Source organism: Furipterus horrens, unplaced genomic scaffold (genome assembly GCF_987537825.1).
Source record: "Furipterus horrens unplaced genomic scaffold, mFurHor1.1.pri manual_scaffold_1, whole genome shotgun sequence".
Taxonomy (NCBI): Eukaryota; Metazoa; Chordata; class Mammalia; order Chiroptera; family Furipteridae; genus Furipterus; species Furipterus horrens.
Window position 1 is genome coordinate 141,017,102 of NW_028327171.1, and position 16,880 is coordinate 141,033,981.

The following is a 16,880-nucleotide window of genomic DNA, read 5'->3' on the forward strand; positions in this document are numbered from 1 at the left end:
GCTAAACCAGCCAGGGCCAGAGAGCAAATTAAAGCTTGTTTTTAAATAGTCACCAAAAGCAACAGAAATTAAGGGGGCAACACAAATAGGTCAGTTTAGACACCTGTGAGTGGCAATTAAAATTGGTAACTGAACAGAGTAGCAGGTATGATCTTACAGAGGGGAAGGGCAGAAAGATGTGCATAGAATACAAACCATGCATTGTGTGAGACAATTTATCTATGTTCTCTCTCACTTAATCCTCACTTCAATTCTATGATTTAATATTAGGGAAATTAAGGGTCAGAGAGGGTGATATAATTTGACTAAGGTGCACATCTAGAAAGCCAAGACTGAAAGCCACTATGACTCGCCAGTTTATGTTTTCCCTCCACACCACATGTCCTCTTCTAATACAGTACCTGAGATGTCCCCTGCCACCCTTCTCCCTCCACCGTGGTGTCCTCTGAACTAGCCCATCAGCTCACACCTGGGGGTACCGGCCAGTTATCCAAACAGGTCTCAAGGATAAAAAGAGGATTTCACCAATAGCCCTAGGAAGGGACAGAATATGCCTCTCTGCAAACCCATAATGCAATGGTAAATGTAATATTCTTTAGACTGAGACATGGAAAGAAGGCTTAAGAAAAATTTCTAATAAAGGCAATGAATTTATACAAAACTTGCAAAAATGAAGCATTAAAATTTTTTGATAGTTGCATATAATACTGTTTCAGAATTTTTGGCACTATCCCAGAAAAGATAGATGATTAAATTTATTTTCAGGTTTTTAGTTTCAAATGCTGGAAATTCCTATCTCTCACTCCCAGAATAAGTTTTATATGAGTAGCCCAGTGTTTACTGAAGAGCAAAATGTTATAAGCAAATACAGTTGGTTGAGTCATAGGCATTTTCATCTCAAAATGAGTTATAGATCAATATTTTCAGTGAAAAACAGCAACAAGTTGTGATGCAACTGAATTATTTGAGATTCTTCTAGGAAATTTCTGAATACCATCAATTCCTAATAAAATTCATTTATTTTATCAATGCCAGTTAATCCTATCCTCTAATTACTAACACACACACACACACACACACACACACACACAAAACCAAAAAAAAACCAAACAAACAAACAAAAAAAAACCCTGGTTGCACATTTCTAACAATATCATAAATTTTTCAACTGGCTTTTAAATTGTGATTCCTCTGCAACAGAGCTATAAAACCTCAGGAAGAAACCTCGCTGCTGAAGTTTCCCCAGCTATTAAATGAAATAAGATTTTAAAGTTTTGATGTCTTAGGTATTCCTCCAGTTCTGGAAAGTTCTGATTCTACTCATGCAGGAGAGAAATGCTGAAATTTTATTTTCTTCTCTTCTCCCATTAATAATTAATTTTACTGTGTGTCCAAGGGGAAAATGTGGGAGAAACTTTTACCATTCACATTTCATGTTGTCTAAAGAACAGGGCCAAGATTTCAGCTTAGAACAATGATCTGGTTATAACTAGATTTCCTATATTAAATTCTATTATGTTTGTGTAAATTTTTAAAGTCCCATATTTAATATAACTGATATTCTGAATGTTCTAATACAAAAAGTGACAATTACTTAAGAACTAGTTTCACAGAAACACTTATTAATAAAAATAAACTTGTAGAAATTCCAGTTAAGATGGCAGCAAAGGTAAACCCAGCTCACGTCCTCATACAACCACATCAAAACTACAACTAAATTACAGAACAACCATCACTCAGAAAGTGAGTCAAATGGAAGTCTGACAACTACAAAATTAAAGAAACCGCATCCATCCAGACTGGTAGGATGGGTACAAATGCAGAATGGGCTGGTCCTTCACCTACATGTGGTGGATAAAAATTCAGGAGGGAAATCTCAAGGGGAGTCCCAGCCCCATACCAGGCCCCCTTGCCTGGCGTTCTAATGACAGAAAGATAAGTCCTCACAAGTTCTAGCTGCAAAAACCAGCAGAGACTCAGTCAGTGGAAGAAACTTCTGGAGTCCCAAGCAGTTCATCTTAAAGAGCCCATAAACGGATTCACTTACTCAGATGTACGCCCTCTGAGCTCCAGCATGAGGGTAGCAGCTTGAAAGGCACCAGTGGCATAAAGGGAGGAAGTGAAGGGTCTAGTATCATATGAAAGCTGGGGACCAGCTTTCTCCCAGATAGAGGCCATTGTCCCTTTTCTGAACCTTCCCCCAACAGCGCCGCAGAGCCAGCAGGTGGATGGCACATCTGAGATTTCATCAAAGTGGCTAACACTGCTTGCCCAACCCTGGAGATACCCTGAGACTGTCCCAACCAATTCATGGACCCACCCAAGCTGTTAATAGAGACTTTTCCACATGAATGGCTGATCTTGGCTCATCCTTCACAACTTCCTAAATCCCCTCAAAGAAGTAGCAGCCCACCTTAAAGAGCCCACAGCCCCCATACCTCTTGCTAAGTGGCACCAGGCACAGCTCTAGTCGCAGCCAGCTCAGACTGCTCTATAGGTCAGGCAGGAAGGGCCCAGCAAAACTCAGGTCAGGGCTGACCTTGGTCTGCACCACGTAGGACACCCCAGAGCCTGTGCACCCAATGGACAGCTACAGGCCATGCTGGAGCATCACCACCCTGCCCTTGCACAGCTGATCCTCCATGGAGGGCAGAGGTTGGTGATAAGTGGTCACAGACAGTCCTTGCAGCTGAATGGCCTGGATAAATCCCTCCCAATGACCTTCCAACAACAAGCAAGGCTCAACTACAAGAGGAGGGTGTACTCAGCCCACATGAAGGGCGCACCTTGAATACTCAGCTTGGGTGACAGAGGTGGCTCTGCCACTGGACCCTAGAGGACACCTACTACATTAGGCCATGCCACCAAGACAGTTCTATATAATACATAGAAACAAACACAGGGAGGTAGCCAAAAAGAGGAGACAAAGAAACAAGGCCCAAATAAAAATTTAAAAAGATAAAAGCTCTAGAAATAGACTAAACAAAATAGAGATAAGCTATCTATAAGATGCAGAATTCAAAACACTGGTTATAAGGATGCTCAAGGAACTCAGTGAGGACCTCAACAACATAAAAAAGATCCAGTCAGAAATGAAAGATACGCTAATCAAAGTAAAGGACAATTTAAAGTGAAACAACAGTAGAATAAATGAGGCCAAGAATTAAATTCATGATTCGAAAAATAAAGCAGAAAACAACCAATCAGAAAAAAATAAGAAGAAAAATAGAATCCAAAGAAACAAGAATTGTATAAGCAAGCTCTAGGACAACTTAAAGAGTTCTAACATTTGCATCATAGGGGTGCCAGAAGAAGAAAAAAAAAAGAGTAAGAAATTGAAAACTTATTTTAAAAAATAATGAAAGAAAACTTCCCTAATTTGGTGAAGTAAATAGACATGCAAGTCCAGGAAGCACAGAGAGTCCCAAACAAGATGGATGCAAAGAGGTCCACTCCAAGACACATCATACTTAAAATGCAAAAGGTTAAAGATAAAGAGAGAATCTTAAAAGCAGCAAGAGAAAAGCAGTGAGTTACTTACAGGGGAGTTCCCATAAGACTGTCAGCTGATTTTTCAAAAGAAATTTTAAAAGCTAGGAGAGATTGGCAAGAAATACTGAAAGTCATGAAAAGCAGGGACTTACAGCTAAGACTGCTATACTCAGCAAAGAAATAATTTAGAATCGAGGGGCTTGTAAAGAGCTTCCCAGACAAGAAAAAAACTAAAGGAGTTCATCATCACAAAACCATTATTATATGAAATGTTAAAGGGGCTTATTTAAGAAAAAGAAGAAGTACAAAACTATGAACAATAAAATAGCAATAAATACATATCTATTGACAACTGAATCTAAAAAACAAACTAAGCAAGCAAGAAGAACGAGACAGAATCATGGATACGGAGAGGTTTTGATGGTTGCCAGATGGGAGAGGGTTGTGGAGGAATGCGTGAAGAGGCGAGGGGATTAAGAAATACAAGTAGGTAGTTACAGAATAGCCATGGGGATGTAAAGTACAATACAGGAAATGGAGTAGCCAAAGAACTTACATGTATGACCCATAGACATGAACAATGATGTCAGGACTACCTGAGGGAGTGGGGAGTATTGCCTGGAGGGGAGCAAAGGGGAAAAATTGGGGCAATGATGATAGCATAATCAATAAAATATAATTTAAAAAAAATTTAAAGTCTTTAAAAAATAAACTTGTAGATAACATTGAGTAAAATACAATAAGAAAACACACAACCAAACTTATAGAAGCTTATAATTTCTAACCACTCACAGAGGCACCTCTATAGAAAACTGGTAACAATATAAATTTTGCTAGATGTGAGAAAGGTCTGAGATTTATCTCATATTAGGCCAAAAGTACACAACACACATGACAAAAACACACATATAGAATTACACATGGATATAATATTCTTAGCAGGATTTCTAAGTAGAATTTTGGCATTGAGTCCAGAATGGTAAATATCAATATAAAACAAGAAATAATTTTCTTTAAAAAAAAAAAAAAAGGAGGTTGACATAAGCAAACATCATCTGATGCTTTTAAAATTATTGAACTCATCCCAAACTACAATTTAGGGCAGAGTTGTGGTTCCATAGAAAATTTTAGAAATTACATATAGGTAAATCAAAGCACTAAATGCATTTTGAGAACATAATAATTTAAGACAACAATAATAACAACTATCATTTATTTAATGCCCACTATGCTTCAAGCATTTTACTAAGTACCTCACATATAGAACCTCATTTAATTCTCCAACAAGGCAATAAGACCATTACTCTCTCTACAGCGGAGAAAAAAAAATGAGGTGTGAAAGGTCAAACAACTTTCTCAACATCATCCTTGTTCAGTAGAAAAGGTGGAACTTAAACATAGTGCTGCTGGCATCACAGTCAATTTTCTTAGACACTACACTATGCAGACCTTTCATCATACTTGATCTCAGGCTTTCCTGTCCAAAGGGACTGAAAGTGATTTAGTCATTGAACTCTGAGAAGACAAAGGAAGAGCAATTCAATATTCATGCTTATCCAGAAACAGAAAGTTTAAAAGCTCTGATGTTTTTATAAATTCTGTACTCAATTCTTCTAGAACAGTAACAAATGACAAAAAACAGATATCTTGGATTTATTGGGAAAAAAATTAATGAGCTGTATCAAGAATGTCAATGGAAAGAGGAAATTCAACTAAAACCGCTAGAAATGCAGGTCAATAAAACAAATCACAGGGAGTCTTAGGTGATGACACTGAGGTAAGTAAGAAAGGAACTTCCTGCTGGTCAGCTCCCTCTTAATGACCCACCCACATCTCAGACTCAATATACAGAACTCTGAATTCACCATCTTTTCACAAGCAAACCTGTTTTTCAATTCCAATAGAAGATACTTTCCCAGTCACTATAATCAATGCTTCAAAACCATCCCTGAACACTCCTCCATCCAGGAAGTTCCCACATCATTTTGCCTAGCCTACAACCAGTGTATTTATGTATATTTCCTCCTTTACATCTGCATACCACTTCTCCAGTTCAAGTCTTCAATAACCCATTCTATCAAGAGATTTTTAACTTGCTTCTCTGCCTATTTCCTTTTCATATTCTATTTGTCAATATCAAATTCCCTATTTCATAATCTAGCAGTGACTCCCAAATGACTATAAGCTAAAGTCCAAATTCTTCAGCCTTAATTTTCATTTTTAATCTTACCACCTCTTCACCCAACTGAGTCAAAGGTAATTAGTCCCTTCTGAGCAGTGATCATTTATGGCCACAAACCTGGTTGTAAGGGTTCTCTCTCTACATAATGTACCCTTGCAGACACTCTAACCCTCCCCCCCCCACCCGTCTCCCTCACTGCAAGAAATAACATGGCATTAATGGAGGCAGCATATTGGAGCCAGAAAGTTTGGGTTCCTACATGATTTCAAGCAAGCTTAACCTTCTGAACCTCACTTTTCTCACTTGATAATAGTACTAGCTTGCAGAAGTTTGGAAAAGGTTAGAATATACATAAAGTAAATACCCAGAAAAGACACTTGATAAATGACTGCCATTATTATTACACCCAAAGCTTAGTCGGTCTTTATGTCCAGCTCACATGCCATAAAAAAGCACTGTATTTTTCTCTCTTATAATATAGTCACCTGACTATGCCTATCATTTCTACAAAGCTTGCTGGATTGAAGACCCTTGTCATATATCCTTATATCCCAGAATACCTTTTATCTACCATAAAAATAGCAACTTTTAATAAATGTTGAACAAAAATATGAATAGAACCATGAAGAATTAAGTTACTAAGTATATATTTTTGCACTTAGTTACTTTGAAGCATATATTTTTTTAATTTCCTATTAAAATTTTTTTAAATCTGGAACTTCTTAGGGAATAAGCCACTCTGGGTAAGAGATTATTTGAGGAGCTTACTGTTGAATGAACATTTCAAATGGTTTATTTTTTTCAATGGAAAACTGTTTAAAACACCCACTAGCATTGTTCAAAAGAATGGTGAACGACTACAATGACTTCTGTGCTGAGCAGGCCGCTCCCCACTGCACGCCACAGCACCAGGAAGAATGGGCACAGATTACAGCGCCAGGCAGAGGTGCCCAGCAAGCAGCACCGGCGGCGTTCCCTCGTGCACATCCATGTGCCGATGCGCCATTTGGCTGCTGTTATGTGGACTGACAGGATGTATAACCATCTCTATATTTATTTGAGTTAGTGGCAAACTTTATATCCTCAGGTGTTTTATAAAATACTAGGGTTTTCAGAATTTTGTTCCTCCCTACGTTTGAGGCTGGAGTCATACTGAATGGGTGAGCGTGTCAAAGAGCCTGTCAACAGATAACCAAAATGGTGATGATGAGAGTTTTAACAAACCACTGACATTTACTCAACACTTATTAGGTTATATTGTATATTCTAATAATTGTATGTTATTATAATTATCTCCAGCTTAATAATAAACCTAAGAGGTAGTGCTTTTTCAGTTTTCATTTTACACATGAAAATGGAAGCTCTGAAGGGTTAAAGGACTTGCCCTGTGCTGAACAGCTGTAGTCAGTGGTGTAAGCCAAACTGGAATCCCTACACATCCTACTGCCGACTTCCATCTTTAATTCAGTGCTTCCCAAAATGGAATGATTTGAGTAAGTGGTTTTTAGGAAGATGACGAGGCTTGATCCTTTAAACATCAAAAGAATTTACTTGAAATCTTTCTAATATACATGGTTGAATAGCCTTCATGGAATGAACAGAGAATATAACACGATTTGTTCTTGCCTTGAGGACTGCACTGATAATCATTCACTGAGCTACAGGGAGCTTGGTGATGGCCTTGGAGCCTGAGAAGGGAAAGAGAGCCTAAATGGACCTTTTGCTAAATTCCCCTCAATTGTGTTTTACTTTGTCAAAGAACATTCATACCCATTTTGTAGAAAGCCGCCTTCTCTCTTGACTATCTCTGGGTTGATGACGTAGTCCCTTGCTGAGTGTGTTCTCTGATTTTAAGTTATTTCTCTACCCTTCACTTATCACCTCCAAAATTTCTTCAGAAAGAATTACAAGGACCTTTAAAAAAGTATATTGAATCTTTGGTGTAAAATTAAGCCAAATGTTTTCTATACTTGAAGAGAACAGGGGTAAGTTATGCTACTATAAAGAATAGTTTATATAGTTGCTGATGAATGTAGAGTACTATTTATGGTGGTTTGGCTGTTACTGCATAAGTAGAAGACAGCAGAAATCTGTTGTAACTAGACATTCATACGGATGATAATTTCATTATAAGTAAATTTTGAGTAAGCGAGAGCTTGTTCTATGTAACTTCAGACAAAATAAGGGACTGCATAAATCTGCTCAATTCAAAAGTCTCTTCTCTTAACCAGGAGAGTAACAGCAAGATGGTTACAATATCATGCAGCATGAAAGATTTGCATTGGATAGAAAGGCGATTTCTTCACCATGAGTGGTGCTCAACATTGGAATGATTTATCAAAATATTTTTTTAGTACAGTGATTCCATAAAAAAATTGTAATGACATTTAAAGGAAACACATTTCCACATTCCTTGCACTCATTTTGAAGAGCCAAAATAATTACTAGCAAATATGGGTAAAAGCAAACCAAGTGTTCTTCTACTTCAGGCCTAGATTAATATTCAAGAAGACAGTACCTACTTTGTTATTTCATCAAACATAGGCAATACTTTTACTAATAGGTCTATCACTAATATATTCTCAAGATACCTGGGAAATACGACCATATGTGGTAAGTAGATAAAGGTGTATTCTGGCAATTAACCCCAACCCCCAAAGCAGAACTTGACTACAAAAACCAAAAAGTTTTCAGTGGGGAGCCACGGGGGCTGCCTTCTGTCCTATCAATTCACAATTTCTCAAACTACAGATCTACTGTTGTTTTCTGACACATCTGCTCTGCAATGTAAAATAATTTTCTTTAATAGAATTCTTCAAAATGCCCTTAGGCTGCTTGTCTTTGTTTGCACAGTTTGAGAGTTTTCATTTAAAGTTTTCACACTGTTTTTAAAATTCTCCATTTTTCTTTCTAAAATAGTTAGGCAAAGTCCATAAACCTACGTTTCGGCTTCACATTTTAGCTACAAGGAAAAGGTGAAGAGAGATGTGCAGAGAAACTCGTAAGATTTCAATAAATGAGATTACCCATATTGACCAACACTGTTTTCCTCTTTCCTTTGGTGTCAAAACAAAGGAAAGAGGGAAGCAGAGATTTTTTAAAAATATAGTCACTGTTTCTGGGATGTATAATCTGCTATGAAATGAGGAAACTCACAGGTAAAACCCACTCCTGTTTACTCTGCGGGACCTCTGACAATCCAATATTGTGGAAAATAGGGAGAGTGAAATGACCTCGGAAACACAAAATTCTTCCCTAATGTTCACAGCAAGGCTAATACTCGATGTTCTCGGTGATGGCTACAGTAGAACCGAAACTGAGATAAACCACACACTTCTCAATCTAAAGTACACGTTTCAATTTCTTCAAAGTCCAAACTTAACTCCTGAGAATATAGCATGCACACACATCCCTCATTAAAAATAAATGGATAATTTTGTAAGAACTCCACTGGAAACACATACATTTGATCTTTTTTCCATCAATTATGGGTAAATATATTTTAAAAATTTGAACTTTTTTCATAATACAATGGGACTGAGAGGCAGGCAAATGACAAATGTATACACATACTGAGCCATGACAGCCTGGGCATTTATCTTTCGTCACCTTTTATACAACTAAATGTTATTTGAAGCAGACTATCCATTTGCAAATTCCTATTCATGCCTCTCAGATAGAATGCTTTTAGAAGACATGATCTTTTTCAAAGGTAAGATAATTCACTGTATTTCTACATTCTTATGTGGTCCATCTTGTTGGAAGTGGAGAAAATGTACCAAAGCCTATCGGGAAGACAAATGGGAGAAGTCTGAGGCTGTGCTGTGCAGGCAGTCTGCTCCATCCTTAGTATCAAATGTGGTGGGTTTGCCTTGCTCTATAAGACAGGTGTCATTCCAGAAGCTCACTTGTAAGAGAAGCGAGCTTGGATAAATGAGAGACACCTAGCAATAGAAAAAAAAAAATGGTCTTCTTATACCTAAAATAAGTCTGATCCTACAGCTGCTACTTTGAAGCAGTCACACTATTCTGCTTCCTTAGACCCCTTCTTCTATTTTACTATGAGAATTTTTTTCTTAAAATTTATCATTCTTCTTCAGGTATCCTCTTCTAAAAATTTCAACCTTTTAAAGTCTGAAGTCTAAAGTCTTCAGTCCTTTTGTTTCATAACATTACCAAAACACATTCCCTTTCATTCAATGCTTCTGTCAATTCTCTATAAATCATTTGTTCTGGTCAGTGTCAAGTACCAGGGACAAGATGACCAGAACCTCTCTTCGTGAGACAGGCAGTATAGGAAGGCTGTTAAGAATTTGAGTTCTAAAACAGGATAAAAAAAGCACTTGATTTCTAGTTCTACCTTTACTATCTGTGTGACTGTAGGTACAAAGTTAATTACATTCTCTATGGCTGAGTCTCTTCAATTACGACTGAAAAATACCTTTTAGAACCGCTGGAAAATTAAAATGCTAAAATATGTATAATATGCTTAGCACAATGCAGGGCTAAAAGACGAATCAGTAAGGTTAGATGTTATGGTTAGCTCTACCTTCTAAAGATAACATTGTCAGAAAGCAAATTGCAAATTCCTTATATGTTCTGATTTCATAACACAGACTCATACAAGTTCGGATATATAATATTAGGCTGCAGGATTACTTCCTTTTTCCTCTTCATCACACCCCCATCACCACCATGGAGTTGTGTGTGAAATATGTCTTTCTGAGATACAGAGTAAAATGTCCTTAATTTAAATCTAACCCATATCCTTTAACACAGAATAGTTTTCCTTTGCAATGTATCTCCGTTACTACTACTATCCCACCGAGTTTTGAGATCATACATATCTTCAGATAAGCTACAGGCTGAACATTTTCCAGTCTTTTAAAGTTCATCTGTTTAAATCCTAACCCTCAAGGTAATAATATTAGGAGGTAGGACCGTTGGGAGGTGATTAGGTCATGAGGGTGAGGCCCTCATGCATGGAATTAAGAGCCTTTATAAGAGACCCCAGAGAGCTCCCTCACTCCTTCCATGATGTGAAAACACAATGAGAAGACAGCCATTTATGAAGCAGGAAGCAGGCCTTCACTGGAAACCATATGTGCTAGAGCCCTGATCTTGAACTTCGTAGCCTGCAAAACTAGGAAAAATAAACTTCTGTTCTTTATTAGCCATCCAGTATATGGTATTCCTTTATAGCAGCCCAAACAGGCTAAGACATGGTATTAATATGGCAAAACCTTTTCTGTTGACCACCGATCATCTGACAGGGCTGGATGCCTTCAGTACTGAAGAAGCTAGCACACATAATGCCAGCAGCAGGAAAAAGTTTGGTCCACAAAAAGTTCCAATCAGAAAGATCTATAAAAGATGGCTTATTGAAATGTTCCCTGTCACCTAAGCTTACAGATAGTACACTGCGTGAGAAACAGACTAGATGTTTATTATCTTCCAAATACATGGCTCATGTATGCCCTACAGTAGTGCATGACGTTTACCTCCATTTATAATTTCTGCCAAAAGTGGCTTGTGCATTTCCTTATATCCTTAAAAAGAATTTACTGGCTACCATGTACTCTCTATTAATAAAACCAGTTACGCTTTTGATATACAAGCTGGACAATCATGGAAAACTGTTTGCAGGGTTCTTCAATGTTCAGTGTTGCCTGCTCTGCCATAGAATGGCTCCAGGCTGCCAGGCTTTTTCACTTCTCATATATATTTTTTAATAGTTTATCTCTCTCCTCCCTTGTTTTCAAGCTGTCAGTCAGCTGTCACTTTATATACTGCTGTCAGTGAGCATGCCTTTATTGCACCCCCAATTTGATGCTGCTAATCTGTCAGCTGAAAAACTGCATTTACAGTAAGTGGTGAGTGTGCTGAGCATTGGATGGAGGTTTTTGGATTTCAGTTCTAGTTCCTGCTTTGTTTTACCTAACTAAGTGATTACCAGCAGACACTAGACTTCTCTGGGCCTTGGGACTTTCATCCGTACAGTGTACAGTGCGTGCGTGTGTGTGTGTGTAACAGAGAGACACAGAAAGAAAAATAAATCTCACCTGGACTTGAATCCTAAGTTTCTCTGGCTACCAGAAAAAACATATGAAGTTTTCCTGTTAGTTAACAGAATACACAGTGGGATGCCTCTGACACTTTAGTTGAAAAATTCAAGTATACATTTTAGTCATCACTTAATTTAACCTCACTCCTCTGATTTCACTATTGACCATTTCCTTAAAACACTCTTCCCTTTATTCCACAAGGTAATTCTCTCATTATTGACCTCCTGACCCCTTTATCTTTTTTTCTCATTTCAGTCCCCAGCTCTTCCTCTACCAACCCCTGAAATATTAAGAGTGCCAAAGTCCAGTCCTAACTTAAAGGGCAGAGTAATGATGAGAAACTAGCAACAAGTCTGAGAAGCAGCAACCTATGTGTCCTAGAAGCCAACTGAAGAACATCACAGTGTACCACTTGCTGCTGATATGTTAAGTAAAACGAGGGTTGAGAACTGACCACAGGATGCAAAGGCATGGAAGTCATACGTGACCGTAACAAAAACAAACAGTTTCAGTGAAGTAGCTCTGAGAGAGAAAAGTGGGAATAAAATGAGAAACAACAAATATAAACAACTCTTTCAAGAAGTTTTGCTCCTAGGAGAAAGAAATGAGGCAGTAGCAGAAGGAAGAAGTGGAAGCAAGAGGAAATGTTTTTAAAAGGCATAAGAAATAGCATTGTGTATGCTAATAGGAATGATCCAGAAGAAAGGAAAGCTGATGATGCAGAATTGAGAAGAAAACCTTGCTAAAACAACAGTCCCTAGGTATGGGAGAAGGATGGGCTCCAGCCAAGTGGAGGGAAGGAAGGGCCTTAGGCGGAAGCAAGGCCACTTCCTTGCAGTGACAGGTGTGAAGATGGAGACTATGCACCCACAGGCACGCTAACTGTGTCCGTGTGGTGCTGACAGAGCACAGAAATTCTCAACTGATTGCTCCTATTTTCTCAGTTATGATCTCAAAATGAAGATAGAAGATTTGGTATTAGAAATTTACAAAGAAAGGAAAATGTATGATTAGTTACCTAAAAGAGGGAAAATGTGGTATGCTTGCCAGGCAGATCAAAGATTCCATCTGAATTTAGGAGCCATGAATTTAGAGTAGACTAATAAGTATGGCTGGATGTCTTCATCTCATCAAATATGGAGAAAAAGGTATAAAAGATTTGGGAGTATGTGTAAGAGAATTAAGTATTAGAATAGAATATGGAAATTAGGCTGGAGAAAGGAGGAAAATTAGAGCAAGATAATAATAAATGCAAGGAGTTGCCTTCTCTCACTGTCTTCTCATCTCTCTAAAAATAAACATATAAAGTTTTTTTTTGTTTTTTTTAAGAAGTTGGCTCAATCAATGATAAGTTGGCAGGTTCTGATAAGATCAAAAGCCTGTATCAGAGTGATAAAGAAAATAAATTAATTAATTAATCTCTTTATTAATATTAGGATGTTCCTTTGGCAGAGTACTTATCACATTTTTTTAGTTCTTCTCTATTTTTATGTGTTGATTAATAAAGAGAGGCAAAGACTGTCCTTTATATTCAGGTGGCAATAAATGTGTTAGCTTATAAAACAACAGGGTGGAGATATTAATACGATGAATTCATCTTTACTGGGAGTCTATTACATGACCATAACAGGAGCTATGCTAGGCATTTGGCATGCATTAATTCATCTGGTCACTATGTCATACCTATGAGGAGATAAGGTAAAAATAATCACAACCATTAAAGAACCTAAGCTTGCCCTGGCTGGTGTGGCTCAGTGGAGTGAGCGCTGGCCTGGGAACCAAAGTGTTGCCAGTTCGATTCCCAGTCAGGGCACATACCTGGGTTGTAGGCCAGGTCCGCAGCCCAGGGGTGCACAAAAGGCAACCACATGTTTATGTTTCTCTCCCTTTTTTTCTCCCTCCCTTCCCCTCTCTCTAAAAATAAATAAATGACATCTTATAAACAAACAAACAAATAATACAAACCTAGGCTCAGTCATTACACTTATATAGATCACCGAGCTAGTAGGGTGGTCGAGACTCAAATACATGTATGTGTGACTATTTAAGAGATTTATCATCCCAAAATGCTTAATACATATAATGAAATGTTTTGAAGTGAATATTCTTTCTTTATACTATTGTTCTGGTCTTTGACAATGAAGCAGTGGAAGGGTGAGGAGGACACTAGACAACAGCAGGTGCCGCAAGCCAAACATTAAATTTCTATGTGACAGACACACACTGAGTTTTAACAGTTATCAATGTTATAAAGCTTCATATATTTCGCTAAAATATGGCTTTTACCTTCCCTGAATAATATCCATTATTATATATCATTATAGCACATTGTATTAATAATTTAATTGTATCTTCTGCGCAGTTTTTACTTAAATCCACTTTTGTCATGACCAAATAATATCTGTATAGGGAGAAAGATATAAACATTCAAAAACTGTCTTTTAAAAAAAATTAACTTGGTTATTTTGCCTTTGGAATTACTAAGTATTTTTCAACATCTCAACAAAATAATACTCTTTAAGACTGCAGGCATTAGAATGATTGTCATTCATGCAAATAATCACTTACTTACACTATATGAGTTTGGAATGGATAAAGCAAATTACATTTGGAAATAATTCAAATAACACTCTGGGCTAAGACCTTGCTTATGAATGTTATCTTGGCCACAATATTTCTTAACCTTCTTCTATTTAGCTAGATGTATTAATGGTAACACAGTCCAAATTAATAAACTATTCTATTTTCACAGGTGTATTAAGCATATGTTGATGGAGGAATATATGATATGCAAATGAATTTAAAACATTAATAATTAAGATGTGCTATAACCACCTATTCACCTTAAAGATGTATATTTTGACTACATATTATATGAAAAACTTAAGAAATCCCCAAAACGAGGTTCATATTTTAAAAATATGATCTGAGCTATAAGCTGTGTGTAAGCTAATCATGGATCTAAATACAGCTACATTTTTAAAAAGTTGCAATTCTCTCATCATACATAGAAAATTGTTTTATACAAATACACATTATACATACTTGTACATATATATATGTATATATATATACCTGAAAATTGATTGTCTTAATTTCACTTAGCTTGATAGTATTCAAAACTGTAAATAAAACATTAAATGTTTTTGATAAATGACCTATAGTGACAGGAAGCTTGGACAGTAACAGAAAATTGCATCAACATTCACAGGGTTTAAACTTTAGTCTGTGATAATAACCAGCTGTATGAGTTCATGGCAGTCTCTGCCTCTCTGGGCCTTTTTCTGAACTTTGTAACTAAGGATTGGGCAAGGTGTTCTAATTTAAATTTTATAACTCACTCATTTGACTTGGTATTAGGCAGATTTTTCTTCAATTAACATTAACTAGTAATATACTTGAATAAAACAGCATTACAGGGTGACAGGGCGCCCAAAACTGCGGTTCAAAGACATCTGCAAAAAGGACATGACACAATGCTCCATCAATCTCAACACATGGGAAGTTCAAGCAGACGACCGCCTAGCCTGGAGGCTCGCGGTCAGGCAAGGTACGTCACGCGCGGAGGCTGCACGCAACGAGGAGGCGGTCCAGAAAAGATCGAGGCGGAAGCAGCGTCAACAGCAGCAACAACGGCCACCTGCCTTCACCTGTAACAAGTGTGGCAGGGATTGTCACTCCCGAGTCGGACTGCACAGCCATTCTCGGCGGTGCAGATAGACTCTCAGGAAGCTACGCCATCGTCTCTCGAGACGGACGGCTGCCGACGACGACAGGGTGTGAAGTCAAGTGTCTCCACATAAAATCTAGGCGAGCTCAGTAAGCCCTGAACGTAAGAGAGTAATGCTGACTGACCTCCTGCATAGTATGTATGGGAATTACATTGTTTCCTGCCTTCATTTCAAGGATGGGAAGGAAACAGCTGTCCCTGACTCTTTTTAAGGACAGAGTCAGTTACAAAAAAGCAGTATCCCCAGCTAGTGTGAGTCCCACTGAAGTAAACTTACTATTCACAAGGGAGAAGTATTTCTGGTGGTAGTAAAAACAATTTTGCTAGGTTTAATCAAAACTGAAAAGGAATTCTAGAATGTTCCCTGTGAGCCACAGCCTTCATTGCTAATTCAGGGTGGGCCCAGGAACAAGGGTAATAAAAAATGTCCTTACTAACTGAGAAAGAGAAATGGCAATTAAGTGCATTTGTGACCCAACATAGAATACTGAACTCTTTATTAAGATAATAAAAATAATTTTTTTAAAAAAGGAAGGAAAAACAGTGCAAGAAAATAGCATGGGAAATGAAAGTAATACAAGCAGTGAAATTTAACATTGATTTACTTAGAACAGTGACTATTATACATATAAACCAATGGACAAAAGCTGATTGCAAAGGTTGAGAAATATGATAGACAATGACTTCTTAAATAAAACACCAAAACAGTAAGTGTTAAAATCCAAAATAGCTTGCTTTGGCAAACAAATAAGAGAAAAGAAAGGAAGAACTCAGTATCAGAACTACCCAATTCAGTGATACATTGGACAAATGATTATTTAAAATCTTTGCAAATCACAGCATGGTGAAATAGAACTCGATTCTCTAATTAACCATGCTTATGCTGAGAAGTTAAAATTGGCAAGAAAAACAGCAATTCCTATACATGTAGGAAATAATTTGACACAATATTGAAAAGAGAGTCAAACATACTGACCTGCTCACATCAGGAAACCTGATGGGAAAGTAAATAACTTGGCACTTGGGTCTGATGATGCTTTCCAGATCCTTGGGTCTGTGATCAGGAATCAGCTTCATAAATCTTCCAATAGAAGTGAGAAATGACTGCATATTAAAAACTGAGTTGAATACCACTACATCAGCCACCAGACTGTAAAGGAAAAGGATAAATACAAATGATGAGCCCACACTGTTCAGTTACAAGACCAAGACCTTGATATTAATCAGTTTACACTGCACCTTGGGTTTGCAAAAACCTCTGCATTTCCATTAAGTATTTATCAAAATGCCTCTAATAGATAAGTTAGTTGTATTAGTATTATATCATGGGAAACTAGATTGTTGGCATCAGGGAGGAAAGGCAGGAGAGGAATTAAAGGATTTAATACAATCCTATGAGGCTTCAAACCCA

The 16,880-nt window shown here is 37.5% G+C and overlaps 1 protein-coding gene across 6 annotated transcripts in view; it reads right to left on the bottom strand.

The window, feature by feature from the left end:
* Positions 1-16,880, bottom strand: part of QTMAN (queuosine-tRNA mannosyltransferase) — a 337,069-nt gene that overhangs the window by 180,064 nt on the left and 140,125 nt on the right. For all 6 annotated transcript variants that reach the window (XM_090267339.1, XM_090267328.1, XM_090267334.1 and 3 more), the window contains exon 4: positions 16,446-16,619. In XM_090267339.1, coding sequence (XP_090123465.1) covers positions 16,446-16,619 — 174 coding nt within the window. The remainder of the gene's footprint in view (positions 1-16,445; positions 16,620-16,880) is intronic.